Source organism: Heterodontus francisci, unplaced genomic scaffold, assembly GCF_036365525.1.
Source record: "Heterodontus francisci isolate sHetFra1 unplaced genomic scaffold, sHetFra1.hap1 HAP1_SCAFFOLD_1296, whole genome shotgun sequence".
NCBI classification, from domain to species: domain Eukaryota; kingdom Metazoa; phylum Chordata; class Chondrichthyes; order Heterodontiformes; family Heterodontidae; genus Heterodontus; species Heterodontus francisci.
In genome coordinates this window covers 26,658-45,855 of record NW_027140708.1, presented here as the reverse complement: position 1 = coordinate 45,855, position 19,198 = coordinate 26,658, and the positions used below count along the sequence as shown (strand labels likewise).

At 56.4% G+C, this 19,198-nt stretch overlaps 1 protein-coding gene across 1 annotated transcript; it reads right to left on the bottom strand.

Annotated features, from left to right (window-relative positions):
- Positions 1 to 3,523: 3,523 nt before the first annotated feature.
- LOC137360533 (non-homologous end joining factor IFFO1-like) lies at positions 3,524 to 19,151 on the bottom strand (the record flags this gene model as incomplete). The annotated part of the gene is made up of 5 exons (XM_068025935.1): positions 3,524 to 3,616; positions 12,588 to 12,708; positions 16,509 to 16,663; positions 18,078 to 18,218; positions 18,990 to 19,151. Coding segments are annotated over 5 exons (672 nt in total), but the record flags the coding sequence as incomplete, so codon positions are not given.
- Positions 19,152 to 19,198: the final 47 nt, after the last annotated feature.

The window sequence follows — 19,198 nt, the reverse complement described above, 5'->3', positions numbered from 1 at the left end:
GGAGGGGAGGACAGGAGACGGGGGAGGGGAGGACAGGAGACGGGGGAGGGGAGGACAGGAGACGGGGGAGGGGAGGACAGGAGACGGGGGAGGGGAGGACAGGAGACGGTGGAGCGGAGGACAGGAGACGGTGGAGGGGAGGACAGGAGACGGTGGAGGGGTGGGAAGGGGACGGGGGAGGGGATGAAGTTAGACGGGGGAGGGGATGAAGGGAGACGGGTGAGGGGATGAAGGGAGACGGCGGAGGGGATGAAGGGAGACGGCGGAGGGGATGAAGGGAGACGGCGGAGGGGATGAAGGGAGACGGCGGAGGGGATGAAGGGAGACGGCGGAGGGGATGAAGGGAGACGGCGGAGGGGATGAAGGGAGACGGCGGAGGGGATGAAGGGAGACGGCGGAGGGGAGGGAATGAGACGGTGCAGAGGAGGGATGGAGACGGAGGAGGTGAGGTAAGGGGACGGGGGTGGGGATGTAAGCGGACAGGGGAGGGGAGGGAAGCGGACGGGGGAGGGGAGGGAAGCGGACGGGGGAGGGGAGATAAGGGGACGCGGGACGGGAGGGGACGGGGGAGGGGAGGGGAGGGAAGGAGACGGTGGAGGGGAGGGAAGGGGCCGGGGAGGGGATGAAGTTAGACGGGGGAGGGGATGAAGTTAGACGGGGGAGGGGATGAAGTTTGACGGGGGAGGGGATGAAGTTTGACGGGGGAGGGGAGGGAATGGCAGGGGACGGGGAAGGGGAGTGAAGGAGACGGTGGAGAGGAGGGATGGAGACGGGGGAGGGCAGGGATGGAGACGGGCGAGGGGAGGGATGGAGACGGGCGAGCGGAGGGATGGAGACGGGGGAGCGGAGGGATGGAGACGGGGGAGGGGAGGGATGGAGACGGGGGAGGGGAGGGATGGAGACGGGGGAGGGGAGGGATGGAGACGGGGGAGGGGAGGGATGGAGACGGGGGAGGGGAGGGATGGAGACGGGGGAGGGGAGGGATGGAGACGGGGGAGGGGAGGGATGGAGACGGGGGAGGGGAGGGATGGAGACGGGGGAGGGGAGGGATGGAGACGGGGGAGGGGAGGGATGGAGACGGGGGGGGAGGGATGGAGACGGGGGAGGGGAGGGATGGAGACGGGGGAGGGGAGGGATGGAGACGGTGGAGGGGAGGGAAGGGGAAGGGGACAGGGGAGGGGAAGTAAGCGGACGGAGAAAGGGAGGGAAAAGGGCGGGGGAGGGGAGGGAAGCGGACGGGGGAGGGGAGGGAAGGGGAAGTGGGAGGGGAGGGAAGGGGAAGTGGGAGGGGAGGGAAGGGGACAGAGGAGGGGAGGGATACGGAAGGGGGAGGGAAACGGACGGGGGAGGGGAGGGAAGCGGACGGGGGAGGGGAGGGATGGGGACGGTGGAGGGGAGGGAAGGAGACGGTGGAGGGGAGGGAAGGAGACGGTGGAGGGGAGGGAAGGAGACGGTGGAGGGGAGGGAAGGAGAAGGTGGAGGGGAGGGAAGGAGAAGGTGGAGGGGAGGGAAGGAGAAGGTGGAGGGGAGGGAAGGAGAAGGTGGAGGGGAGGGAAGGAGAAGGTGGAGGGGAGGGAAGGAGACGGTGGAGGGGAGGGAAGGAGACGGTGGAGGGGAGGGAAGGAGACGGTGGAGGGGAGGGAAGGGGACGGTTGAGCGGAGGGGTGGGAAGGGGACGGTGGAGCGGAGGGGTGGGAAGGGGACGGGGGAGGGGAGGGAACGGGGGAGGGGAGGGATAGGGACGGAGGAGGGGAGGGAATGGTAGGTGACGGAGGAGGGGAGGGAAGGAGACGGTGGAGGGGGGGAAGCGGACGGTGGAGGGGAGGCAAGCGGACGGGGGAGGGGAGGCAAGCGGACGGGGATGGGGGAGGGGAGGGGAGGGAATGGAAGGGGACGGGGGAGGGGAGGGAATGGAAGTGGGCGGGGGAGGGAATGGAAGGGGACGGGGAGGGGAGGGAATGGAATGAGAAAGGGGAGGGGAGGGAATGGAAGGGGGCGGGGGAGGGGAGGGGAGGGAATGGAAGGGGGCGGGGGAGGTGAGGGAATGGAAGGGGGCGGGGAGGGGAGGGAATGGAAGGGGAGGGAAGGGGATGGGGAGGGGAGGGAAGGAGACGGTGGAGGGGAGGGAAGGACGGTAGGAGGGAATGACAGAGGGAAGGTGGGAGAGAGGGTAGGCTGGACGGAGTGAGGGAAGGGAGTGAGGGACGGGAGGGAGGGAAGGGAGGGAGTGAGAGAAGGGAGGGAAGGGAGGGAGTGAGAGAAGGGAGGGAAGGGAGGGAGTGAGAGAAGGGAGTGAGAGAAGGGAGTGAGAGAAGGGAGTGAGAGAAGTGAGTGAGAGAAGGGAGTGAGAGAAGGGAGTGAGAGAAGGGAGGGAAGGTGGGCGGGAAGGTGGGCGGGAAGGTGGGCGGGAAGGTGGGCGGGAAGGTGGGCGGGAAGGTGGGCGGGAAGGTGGGCGGGAAGGAGGGCGGGAAGGAGGGAGGGAAGGAGGGAGGGAAGGAGGGAGGGAAGGAGGGATGCAAGGAGGGAGGGATGGAAGGAGGGAGGGATGGAAGGAGGGAGGGATGGAAGGAGGGAGGGATGGAAGGACGGAGGGAGGGATGGAAGGACGGAGGGAGGGATGGAAGGACGGAGGGAGGGAGGGAAGGACGGAGGGAGGGATGGAAGGACGGAGGGAGGGAGGGAGGGAAGAATGGACGGAGGGATGGAAGGACAGAAGGATGGAGAGAGGGAAAAGGGAGGGAGGGAAGGACGGAGGGAGGAATGGAAGGATGGAGGGAGGGAGGGAAGGACGGAAGGATGGAGCGAGGGAAAGAAGGATGGAGGGAGGGAAAAGGGAGGGTAAAGGGAGGGTGGACAGGAATGACGAAGGGAGGGAATAACGGAGGGAGGGAGGGAATGTTTGGAGTGAGGGAGGGAAGATTGGAGTGAGGGAGGGAAGATTGGAGTGAGGGAGGAAAGATTGGAGTGAGGGAGGAAAGATTGGAGTGAGGGAGGAAAGATTGGAGTGAGGGAGGGAAGATTGGAGTGAGGGAGGGAAGATTGGAGTGAGGGAGGGAAGATTGGAGTGAGGGAGGGAAGATTGGAGTGAGGGAGGGAAGATTGGAGTGAGGGAGGGAAGATTGGAGTGAGGGAGGGAAGATTGGAGTGAGGAAGGGAAGATTGGAGTGAGGGAGGGGGGGAGGGAAGATTGGCGTGAGGGAGGGAGGGAAGATTGGAGTGAGGGAGGGAGGGAAGATTGGAGTGAGGGAGAGAGGGAAGATTGGAGGGAGGGAGGGAAGATTGGAGGGAGGGAGGGAAGATTGGAGGGAGGGAGGGAGGGAGGGAAGATTGGAGTGAGGGAGGGAGGGAAGATTGGAGTGAGGGAGAGAGGGAAGATTGGAGGGAGGGAGGGAAGATTGGAGGGAGGGAGGGAAGATTGGAGGGAGGGAGGGAAGATTGGAGGGAGGGAGGGAAGATTGGAGGGAGGGAGGGAAGATTGGAGGAAGGGAGGGTGTAGCTCAGGGGTTTTTGAAGAACCTCTCACCTCGATCTGGTCGATGGTTTCTTGATATTCCTTCTCGCGTGTTTTGAAGAGACATTCGGTGTCTTTAATCACTTTCTCCAAACTCTCTTCCTGCTGTAGGAGGATTATCAGCATGAGGGTGGTAGATTTACCCTGTCATTACCCCCTTTACCCCCTCATTCCCCAAAAACCCCTCATCCCACATCACCACACACACACACACACTACACCATCACCACACACACACACACACACTACACCATCACCACACACACACAACACCATCACCACACACACACACACACTACACCATCACCACACACACACACACACACTACACCATCACCACACACACACACACACACTACACCATCACCACACACACACTACACCATCACCACACACACAACACCATCACCACACACACACACTACACCATCACCACACACACTACACCATCACCACACACACACACACACAACACCATCACCACAAACACACACTACACCATCACCACACACACACTACACCATCACCACACACACACGACACCATCACCACACACACACGACACCATCACCACACACACACACAACACCATCACCACAAACACACACTACACCATCACCACACACACACAACACCATCACCACACACACACGCTACACCATCACCACACACACACGCTACACCATCACCACACACACGCTACACCATCACCACACACACACACTACACCATCACCACACACACACACACACACACTACACCATCACCACACACACACGACACCATCACCACACACACACGACACCATCACCACACACACACACTACACCATCACCACACACAAACACACACACACTACACCATCACCACACACACACACACACAACACCATCACCACAAACACACACTACACCATCACCACACACACACAACACCATCACCACACACACACGCTACACCATCACCACACACACACGCTACACCATCACCACACACACGCTACACCATCACCACACACACACGCTACACCATCACCACACACACACGCTACACCATCACCACACACACGCTACACCATCACCACACACACACACACACGACACCATCACCACACACACACACACACGACACCATCACCACACACACACACTACACCATCACCACACACACACACACGACACCATCACCACACACACACTACACCATCACCACACACACGCTACACCATCACCACACACACGCTACACCATCACCACACACACACGCTACACCATCACCACACACACACTACACCATCACCACACACACGCTACACCATCACCACACACACACGCTACACCATCACCACACACACACTACACCATCACCACACACACACTACACCATCACCACACACACACACAACACCATCACCACACACACACTACACCATCACCACACACACGCTACACCATCACCACACACACACACACGACACCATCACCACACACACACACACGACACCATCACCACACACACACACACACACGACACCATCACCACACACACACACACACGACACCATCACCACACACACACACACACACTACACCACACACACACACTCACGACACCATCACCACACACACACACACGACACCATCACCACACACACACACTACACCATCACCACACACACACACACTACACCACACACACACACACACACGACACCATCACCACACACACACACGACACCATCACCACACACACACACACACTACACCACACACACACACACACGACACCATCACCACACACACACTACACCATCACCACACACACACTACACCATCACCACACACACACACACACTACACCACACACACACACACACACGACACCATCACCACACACACACTACACCACACACACACACGACACCATCACCACACACACACACACACTACACACACACACACACTACACCACACACACACGACACCATCACCACACACACACACACGACACCATCACCACACACACACTACACCATCACCACACACACACACGCTACACCATCACCACACACACACACACACACATGCTACACCATCACCACACACACACACGCTACATCACCACACACACACGCTACATCACCACACACACACGCTACATCACCACACACACACTACACCATCACACCCACACACACACGCTACATCACCACACACACACACGCTACACCATCACCACACACACACACACACACGCTACACCATCACCACACACACACACACACACGCTACACCATCACCACACACACACACGCTACACCATCACCACACACACACACGCTACACCATCACCACACACACACACGCTACACCATCACCACACACACACGCTACACCATCACCACACACACACACGCTACACCATCACCACACACACACGCTACACCATCACCACACACACACACGCTACACCATCACTACACACACACACGCTACACCATCACCACACACACACTACACCATCACCACACACACACTGCACCATCACCACACACACACTACACCATCACCACACACACACACACGCTGCACCATCACCACACACACACACGCTACACCATCACCACACACACACACGCTACACCATCACCACACACACACAACACCGTCACCACACACACACACACGCTACACCGTCACCACACACACACACACGCTACACCGTCACCACACACACACACACACACTGCACCGTCACCACACACACACACACACACTGCACCATCACCACACACACACACACACACTACACCATCACCACACACACACGCTACACCATCACCACACACACACGCTACACCATCACCACACACACACACACGCTACATCACCACACACACACACACACGCTACACCACCACACACACACACACTACACCATCACCACACACACACACACAACACCATCACCACACACACACACACGCTACACCATCACCACACACACACACACACACGCTACACCATCACCACACACACACACACACTACACCGTCACCACACACACACACACACACTGCACCATCACCACACACACACACACACGCTACACCATCACCACACACACACGCTACACCATCACCACACACACACGCTACACCATCACCACACACACACACACACACGCTACATCACCACACACACACACACACGCTACACCATCACCACACACACGCTACACCATCACCACACACACACGCTACAGCATCACCACACACACGCTACACCATCACCACACACACACACGCTACACCATCACCACACACACCATCACCACACACACACACACACACTACACCATCACCACACACACACTACACCATCACCACACACACACACACACACTACACCATCACCACACACACACACACTACACCATCACCACACACACACACACACTACACCATCACCACACACACACACACACTACACCATCACCACACACACACACACACTACACCATCACCACACACACACACACACTACACCATCACCACACACACACACACTACACCATCACCACACACACACACACACACTACACCATCACCACACACACACACACACACTACACCATCACCACACACACACACACACACTACACCATCACCACACACACACACACACACACAACACCATCACCACACACACACACACTACACCATCACCACACACACACACTACACCATCACCACACACACACACACACACTACACCATCACCACACACACACACACTACACCATCACCACACACACACACTACACCATCACCACACACACACACACACTACACCATCACCACACACACACTACACCATCACCACACACACACACACGCTGCACCATCACCACACACACACACGCTACACCATCACCACACACACACACGCTACACCATCACCACACACACACAACACCGTCACCACACACACACACACGCTACACCGTCACCACACACACACACACGCTACACCGTCACCACACACACACACACACACTGCACCGTCACCACACACACACACACACACTGCACCATCACCACACACACACACACACACTACACCATCACCACACACACACGCTACACCATCACCACACACACACGCTACACCATCACCACACACACACACACGCTACATCACCACACACACACACACACGCTACACCACCACACACACACACACTACACCATCACCACACACACACACACAACACCATCACCACACACACACACACGCTACACCATCACCACACACACACACACACACGCTACACCATCACCACACACACACACACACTACACCGTCACCACACACACACACACACACTGCACCATCACCACACACACACACACACGCTACACCATCACCACACACACACGCTACACCATCACCACACACACACGCTACACCATCACCACACACACACACACACACGCTACATCACCACACACACACACACACGCTACACCATCACCACACACACGCTACACCATCACCACACACACACGCTACAGCATCACCACACACACGCTACACCATCACCACACACACACACGCTACACCATCACCACACACACCATCACCACACACACACACACACACTACACCATCACCACACACACACTACACCATCACCACACACACACACACACACTACACCATCACCACACACACACACACTACACCATCACCACACACACACACACACTACACCATCACCACACACACACACACACTACACCATCACCACACACACACACACACTACACCATCACCACACACACACACACACTACACCATCACCACACACACACACACACTACACCATCACCACACACACACACACTACACCATCACCACACACACACACACACACTACACCATCACCACACACACACACACACACTACACCATCACCACACACACACACACACACTACACCATCACCACACACACACACACACACACAACACCATCACCACACACACACACACTACACCATCACCACACACACACACTACACCATCACCACACACACACACACACACTACACCATCACCACACACACACACACTACACCATCACCACACACACACACTACACCATCACCACACACACACACACACTACACCATCACCACACACACACTACACCATCACCACACACACACACACACTACACCATAACCACACACACACAACACCATCACCACACACACACACACACACACACACACACACACTACACCACCACACACACACACAACACCATCACCACACACACACACACACTACACCATCACCACACACACACACACACTACACCATCACCACACACACACACTACACCATCACCACACACACACACACACTACACCATCACCACACACACACAACACCATCACCACACACACACACTACACCATCACCACACACACACACACAACACCATCACCACACACACACTACACCATCACCACACACACACACACGCTACACCATCACCACACACACACACACACTACACCATCACCACACACACACACTACACCATCACCACACACACACACACAACACCATCACCACACACACGCTACACCATCACCACACACACGCTACACCATCACCACACACACGCTACACCATCACCACACACACGCTACACCATCACCACACACACGCTACACCATCACCACACACACACTACACCATCACCACACACACACTACACCATCACCACACACACACACTGCACCATCACCACACACACACTACACCATCACCACACACACACACTACACCATCACCACACACGCTACACCATCACCACACACACACACACTACACCATCACCACACACACACACTACACCATCACCACACACACACACACACTACACCATCACCACACACACACTACACCATCACCACACACACACACACGCTGCACCATCACCACACACACACACGCTACACCATCACCACACACACACACGCTACACCATCACCACACACACACAACACCGTCACCACACACACACACACGCTACACCGTCACCACACACACACACACGCTACACCGTCACCACACACACACACACACACTGCACCGTCACCACACACACACACACACACTGCACCATCACCACACACACACACACACACTACACCATCACCACACACACACGCTACACCATCACCACACACACACGCTACACCATCACCACACACACACACACGCTACATCACCACACACACACACACACGCTACACCACCACACACACACACACTACACCATCACCACACACACACACACAACACCATCACCACACACACACACACGCTACACCATCACCACACACACACACACACACGCTACACCATCACCACACACACACACACACTACACCGTCACCACACACACACACACACACTGCACCATCACCACACACACACACACACGCTACACCATCACCACACACACACGCTACACCATCACCACACACACACGCTACACCATCACCACACACACACACACACACGCTACATCACCACACACACACACACACGCTACACCATCACCACACACACGCTACACCATCACCACACACACACGCTACAGCATCACCACACACACGCTACACCATCACCACACACACACACGCTACACCATCACCACACACACCATCACCACACACACACACACACACTACACCATCACCACACACACACTACACCATCACCACACACACACACACACACTACACCATCACCACACACACACACACTACACCATCACCACACACACACACACACTACACCATCACCACACACACACACACACTACACCATCACCACACACACACACACACTACACCATCACCACACACACACACACACTACACCATCACCACACACACACACACTACACCATCACCACACACACACACACACACTACACCATCACCACACACACACACACACACTACACCATCACCACACACACACACACACACTACACCATCACCACACACACACACACACACACAACACCATCACCACACACACACACACTACACCATCACCACACACACACACTACACCATCACCACACACACACACACACACTACACCATCACCACACACACACACACTACACCATCACCACACACACACACTACACCATCACCACACACACACACACACTACACCATCACCACACACACACTACACCATCACCACACACACACACACACTACACCATAACCACACACACACAACACCATCACCACACACACACACACACACACACACACACACACTACACCACCACACACACACACAACACCATCACCACACACACACACACACTACACCATCACCACACACACACACACACTACACCATCACCACACACACACACTACACCATCACCACACACACACACACACTACACCATCACCACACACACACAACACCATCACCACACACACACACTACACCATCACCACACACACACACACAACACCATCACCACACACACACTACACCATCACCACACACACACACACGCTACACCATCACCACACACACACACACACTACACCATCACCACACACACACACTACACCATCACCACACACACACACACAACACCATCACCACACACACGCTACACCATCACCACACACACGCTACACCATCACCACACACACGCTACACCATCACCACACACACGCTACACCATCACCACACACACGCTACACCATCACCACACACACACTACACCATCACCACACACACACTACACCATCACCACACACACACACTGCACCATCACCACACACACACTACACCATCACCACACACACACACTACACCATCACCACACACGCTACACCATCACCACACACACACGCTACACCATCACCACACACACACGCTACACCATCACCACACACACACGCTACACCATCACCACACACACACACACGCTACACCATCACCACACACACACACGCTACACCATCACCACACACACACACACACGCTACACCATCACCACCACACACACACACTACACCACCACACACACACTACACCATCACCACACACACACACAACACCATCACCACACACACACACGCTACACCATCACCACACACACACACGCTACACCATCACCACACACACACACGCTACACCATCACCACACACACACACGCTACACCATCACCACACACACACACGCTACACCATCACCACACACACGCTACACCATCACCACACACACACACGCTACACCAACACCACACACACACACACGCTACACCATCACCACACACACACACACACGCTACACCACCACCACACACACACACACACACTACACCATCACGACACACACACACTACACCATCACGACACACACACACTACACCATCACGACACACACACACTACACCATCACCACACACACGCTACACCATCACCACACACACGCTACACCATCACCACACACACGCTACACCATCACCACACACACACACGCTACACCACCACCACACACACACACACGCTACACCATCACCACACACACACACACACACGCTACACCATCACCACACACACACACACTACACCATCACCACACACACACACACACACACGCTACACCATCACCACCACACACACACACACACTACACCCACACACGCTACACCATCACCACCACACACACACTACACCCACACACACTACACCATCACCACACACACACAGAAACTACACCGTCACCCCACACACACGCTACACCATCACCACCACACACACACACACTACACCCACACACGCTACACCATCACCACCACACACACACACACTACACCATCACCACACACACACAGAAACTACACCATCACCACACACACACACTACACCATCCCCGTTATCCCCGCCTTTCCTCTCCGCCTCAGTGACTCTCCGTTGGAATATGATGCCATCACGGATTATTACCTCATTCACAACATCTGCCGATCCCATCGTGCAGCTGGACAAATCGTCCCAAAGTAGCAGAGTTTCCTCGGACTCTTCCCAGGTCAAACTGTCACACTCGTCCTCGAAATCATACTCCCTCCTGTCAGAGAGTAACAGGATCGTGAGACCAGAGCGAGAGCACAGAAAACATGGAGTGAAACCAGCAGAGGATCCCAGCAGAGGGACAGGAGAAAGCGCAGGGAGTGTATAGAGTGAAACCAGAGCAGGATCCCAGCAGGACAGGAGAGCGTGCGGGGAGAGTATAGAGTGAAACCAGCACAGGATCCCAGCAGAGAGACGAGGGAGAGAGCGCAGGGAGAGTACAGACTGAAACCAGCGCAGGATCCCAGCAGAGAGACGGGAGAGAGTGCGGGGATAGTACAGAGTAAAGAGCGCAGGGGGAGTACAGAGTGAAACCAGCACAGGATCCCAGCAGAGAGACGGGAGAGAGTGCGGGGAGAGTACAGAGTAAAGAGTGCAGGGAGAATACAGCGTGAAACCAGGGCAGCATCCCAGCAGAGAGACGGGAGAGAGCGCGGGGAGAATACAGAGTAAAGAGCGCAGGGGGAGTATAGAGTGAAACCAGCACAGGATCCCAGCAGAGGGCCAGGAGAGTGTGCGGGGAGAGTACAGAGTAAAGAGCGCAGGGAGAGTACAGAGTGAAACCAGGGCAGCATCCCAGCAGAGAGACGGGAGAGCGCCCGGGGAGAGTACAGTGTAAGGAGCGTAGGGAGAGTACACAGTGAAACCAGGGCAGCATCCCAGCAGAGGTCCAGAAGAGAGTGCGGGGAGAGTAAAGAGCGCAGGGATAGTACAGAGTAAAGAGCGCAAGGAGAGTATAGAATGAAACCAGCACAGGATCCCAGCAGAGAGACGGGAGAGAGTGTGGGGAGAGTACAGAGTAAAGAGCGCGGGGAGAGTACAGAGTGAAACCAGCACAAGAAACCCAGCAGAGGGCCAGGATAGAGCAGGGGGAGAGTACAGAGTAAAGAGCGCAGGGAGCGTACAGAGTGAAACCAGCACAGGGACAGGAGAGAGTGAGGGGAGAGTGAAGAGTAAGGAGCGCGGGGAGAGTACAGAGTGAAATTAGCATAGGATCCCAGCAGAGGGACAGGAGAGAGCACGGGGAGAGTACAGAGTGAAATCAGCACAGGATCCCAGCAGAGGGACAGGGGAGAGTGGGGGGGAGAGTGCAGAGTAAAGAGCAAGGAGAGAGTACAGAGTGAAACCAGCACAGGATCCCAGCAGAGGGACAGGAGAGAGCACGGGGAGAGTACAGAGTGAAACCAGCACAGGATCCCAGCAGAGGGACAGGAGAGAGCGGGGGGGAGAGTACAGAGTAAAGAGCGCGGGGAGAGTACAGAGTGAAACCAGCACAGGATCCCAGCAGAGAGACAGGAGAGAGCGCGGGGAGAGTACAGAGTAAAGAGCGCGGGGAGAGTACAGAGTAAAGAGCGCGGGGAGAGTACAGAGTAAAGAGCGCGGGGAGAGTACAGAGTAAAGAGCGCGGGGAGAGTACAGAGTAAAGAGCGCGGGGAGAGTACAGAGTAAAGAGCGCGGGGAGAGTACAGAGTAAAGAGCGCGGGGAGAGTACAGAGTAAAGAGCGCGGGGAGAGTACAGAGTAAAGAGCGCGGGGAGAGTACAGAGTAAAGAGCGCGGGGAGAGTACAGAGTAAAGAGCGCGGGGAGAGTACAGAGTAAAGAGCGCGGGGAGAGTACAGAATAAAGAGCGCGGGGAGAGTACAGAGTAAAGAGCGCAGGGAGAGTACAGAGTGAAACCAGGGCAGGATCCCAGCAGAGAGACAGGAGAGAGCACGGGGAGAGTACAGAGTAAAGAGCGCGGGGAGAGTACAGAGTAAAGAGCGCGGGGAGAGTACAGAGTAAAGAGCGCGGGGAGAGTACAGAGTAAAGAGCGCGGGGAGAGTACAGAGTAAAGAGCGCGGGGAGAGTACAGAGTAAAGAGCGCGGGGAGAGTACAGAGTAAAGAGCGCGGGGAGAGTACAGAGTAAAGAGCGCAGGGAGAGTACAGAGTGAAACCAGGGCAGGATCCCAGCAGACGGACAGGAGAGAGCGCGGGGTGAGTACAGAGTAAAGAGTGCAGGGAGAGTAAAGAGTAAAGAGCGCGGGGAGAGTACAGAGTAAAGAGCGCGGGGAGAGTACAGAGTGAAACCAGGGCAGGATCCCAGCAGAGAGACAGGAGAGAGCACGGGGAGAGTACAGAGTAAAGAGCGCGGGGTGAGTACAGAGTAAAGAGTGCAGGGAGAGTACAGAGTGAAACCAGCACAGGATCCCAGCAGAGGGACAGGAGAGAGTGGGGGGGGGGGGGGGGAGAGTGCAGACTAAAGAGCGCAGGGAGAGTACAGAGTGAAACCAGCACAGGATCCCAGCAGAGGGACAGGAGAGCGCACGGGGAGAGTACAGAGTGATACCAGCACAGGATCCCAGCAGAGGGACAGGAGAGAGTGGGGGGAGCGTGCAGAGTAAAGAGCGCGGGGAGAGTATAGAGTGAAACCAGCACAGGATCCCAGCAGAGGGACAGGAGAGCGCACGGGGAGAGCGCACGGGGAGAGTACAGAGTGATACCAGCACAGGATCCCAGCAGAGGGACAGGAGAGAGTGGGGGGAGCGTGCAGAGTAAAGAGCGCGGGGAGAGTATAGAGTGAAACCAGCACAGGATCCCAGCAGAGGGCCAGGAGTGAGCAGGTGGGAGAGTACAGAGTAAAGAGCGCAGGGCGCGTACAGAGTGAAACCAGCACAGGATCCCAGCAGAGGGACAGGAGAGAGCACGGGGAGAGTACAGTGAAACCAGCACAGGATCCCAGCAGAGGGACAGGAGAGCGCACAGGGAGAGTACAGAGTGAAACCAGCACAGGATCCCAGCAGAGGGACAGGAGAGCGCACAGGGAGAGTACAGAGTGAAACCAGCACAGGATCCTAGCAGAGGGACAGGAGAGAGCACGGGGAGAGTACAGAGTGAAACCAGGGCAGGATCCCAGCAGAGAGACGGGAGAGAGCGCGGGGAGAGTACAGAGTGAAACCAGGGCAGGATCCCAGCAGAGAGACGGGAGAGAGCGCGAGGAGTGTACAGAGTAAAGGGCGCGGGGAGAGTACAGAGTAAAGGGCGCGGGGAGAGTACAGAGTAAAGGGCGCGGGGAGAGTACAGAGTAAAGAGCGCAGGGAGAGTATAGAGTGAAACCAGGGCAGGATCCCAGCAGAGGGACAGGAGAGAGCGGGGGGAGAGTACAGAGTGAAACCAGGGCAGGATCCCAGCAGAGAGACGGGAGAGAGCGCGAGGAGTGTACAGAGAAAAGAGCACGGGGAGAGTACAGAGTAAAGGGCGCGGGGAGAGTACAGAGTAAAGGGCGCGGGGAGAGTACAGAGTAAAGGGCGCGGGGAGAGTACAGAGTAAAGGGCGCGGGGAGAGTACAGAGTAATGGGCGCCGGGAGAGTACAGAGTAATGGGCGCCGGGAGAGTACAGAGTAATGGGCGCGGGGAGAGTACAGAGTAATGGGCGCGGGGACAGTACAGAGTGAAACCAGGGCAGGATCCCAGCAGAGGGACAGGAGAGAGCGCGGGGAGAGTACAGAGTGAAACCAGCACAGGAAGCCCCGCAGAGGGCCCGGAGAGAGCCCGGGGAGAGTACAGAGTGAAACCAGCACAGGAAGCCCCGCAGAGGGCCCGGAGAGAGCCCGGGGAGGGTACAGAGTGAAACCAGCACAGGAAACCCAGCAGAGGGCCCGGAGAGAGCAAAGGGAGAGGAAGTGAGATGCGGCGCGTGTCAAGATTATTTGCTGTGTCCCCAGAATTCTTTTGTCACGGTGATACCCTCCCCGGCGGTTTGAGGTGTCTGCCCCTCATACCTTCCCCTCCCCTCGCCTCCCCTCCCTCCCCCTACTTACAGCTGGTTGAGCATGCGCTGCATCTCCTCGTTGATTCTGACGGAGGTGCTGAGCTCGTCCTCGTCTACCAGCTTGCGCGAGCCATCGCTCTCCGCCAGGGAAAGCTCCTCGTCCGCAGCTGACTTCCGCTCTCTCTTCCGGCCCACTGACGGCACCTTAAGCGGAAACAAGCGGTGTGACTAGAGGCAGGATCGGTGTGTGAGGGAAAGGGGGTGAGGATGGGAGGACAGGCGGGGCGGAGAGAGCGGGTGTGGGGGGGGAAAGAGAGGACAGATCAGTCGGGTTGGGGGGCGGGGGGTACAGCTGAGCTCGAGTACACAGAGCAAGTGGAGAACCAATTAGTGCCAGGGTTTGGGGATGGCAGCAGGGGAGGGGGAGGAGGTGCCAAGGGCACCCGGGAGGGAAAACTATCACTCAGGGGGGTTAATGTCCTCGCTGGTCATTACCCACATCCCAAATCCACCCTCAGCAGCCTCTCTGTAGGTCAGTGCAACTCAGAGAACATCCGAGGGTAGACAACAGGTATCTGAGAGAGTGGACGCCAATCGAGACAGAGAGGGGCAGAGACAGACACAGGCACACACAGACTGACACATTAGAGACAGGTACCCTGAGATACAGCTATGCACATGGCGCACAGATACCAGACACAGACATGCACCCCACACACATGACCCACAGACACGGTCACAAGTTTGATTAAAAGCTATGAATTCTGTGTGTTTTTAAGAAAAGAAGAGTTGCTGCTCTCCGTGGAGGAAGACTGTTTTGCAGAGAGGAAGCCCCTGCATGTGAAAGGTGGCAAATTCCTATTGCCTCCGGTCTCTGAAGAATCTCTACCTCAAGAGTCAAGATTCCTGTTGCCTGCTATGTTTCGGGAGACCCTGAAACCTCAAGAAAGCGTCTATCGCCAGACCGCTGCCTCAAAACCCAAGTACACCTGTCGCCGCACCCTTTGCTGATAGACCTGTGCCTCACCTGCTGCAGACGAGCAGCCGTGAACACCCACCCATCACAGATTGTTCATCAACCTCGCCTGGAGAGACGTCGACAGGCATCCGATTATTTGACTCTGGGACACCACACCGCCCCGGAAACATCCTACCAGACCATGACAAACCCAATTACTTTATTATTCCGAAGGAACAGTTGGAAACCGAAAAGCCTTTATTCCCAGCTAACCTATTTTTTTTAATGTGTGTGTGTCTGTGTGTGTGCGTGCATGAGGGCTCAGAAGAATAAGACATATAGAGTTATCTCATTACTGTTTAGGACTTTGTTTATTAATAATTAACTTTGTTGTTGTTTAAAAGGAACCTGGTTTGGTGTGCTTTATTCTGGGGAACAAAGAGAGTGTTTGATTTGCCTACTTTCTGGTAGGGAGGAAATTTTACGAATGCGCTGTGACCTGTGGAGTGGTGGGGACTGAATTAACAGTGCATTACGCCTGCTTTGGTCGGAACAACACGAACACGGTCAACAGACGTGCACACGACACGCAGATACACACACACAGGGTCGGGTAAGGGGGGAGTCTGACTGACCTGTGCAGACGCCTGCACTATTCACCTGGAAGATTTTGATCATGTCCTCACAGTTTCTCTGCTGGGCCACGTCACAGAGCTTGGCCGTGATGTCAATGCGACGGCAGATGTCCATGTCCACTTTCATGGCCTTCTCCTGAATCTTCGTGTCCAGCTCAGACAGATTCTGCAACAGAGGGGAGACATTGGATGGACACTGAACTCGCTGGTCTTTGAATCCACTGGATAGAGCCTGAAATCACTTATTTCCCCTCCCCCGGGGGTCTGGAGTTGCCCCTCCCCCCGGGGGCCTGGTGTTGCCCCTCCCCCCGGGGGTCTGGAGTTGCCCCTCCCCCCGGGGGTCTGGAGTTGCCCCTCCCCCCGGGGGTCAGGAGTTGCCCCTCCCCCCGGGTCTGGAGTTGCCCTTCCCCGGGGGTCTGGAGTTTCCCCTCCCCCCGGGGTCTGGAGTTGCCCCTCCCCCCGGGGTCTGGAGTTGCCCCTCCCCCCGGGGGTCTGGAGTTGCCCCTCCCCCCAGGGGTCTGGAGTTGCCCCTCCCCCCCGGGGGTCTGGAGTTGCCCCACCCCCCCGGGGGTCTGGAGTTAACCCTCCCCCCCGGGGGTCTGGAGTTAACCCTCCCCCCAGGGTCTGGAGTTGCCCCTCCCCCCGGGGTCTGGAGTTGCCCCACCCCCCCGGGGGTCAGGAGTTGCCCCACCCCCCCGGGGGTCTGGAGTTGCCCCTCCCCCCAGGGTCTGGAGTTGCCCCTCCCCCCCGGGGTCTGGAGTTGCCCCTCCCCCCGGGGGTCTGGAGTTGCCCCTCCCCCCAGGGGTCTGGAGTTGCCCCTCCCCCCAGGGTCTGGAGTTGCCCCTCCCCCCGGGGGTCTGGAGTTGCCCCTCCCCCCGGGGGTCTGGAGTTGCCCCTCCCCCCAGGGTCTGGGACTTCCCGACTCTCACTCACTCACATTGCTCATTAACCCTTTGAAGACGACAAGCTCTGCCTTTAACTGTTGAACCTTCATCACCAATTCGTCCTGAGCAGCCTCCGCCTCCTGGGATTCCTGCAACAGCCAATCAGAATGCACCATTACACTCAGCAAAGGCAAGGGAGTGGCATAGCAAAAGGCCTACAACTGGGGTTAGAGTTAGATTTAATGGTTATGGGAGAGGCAAT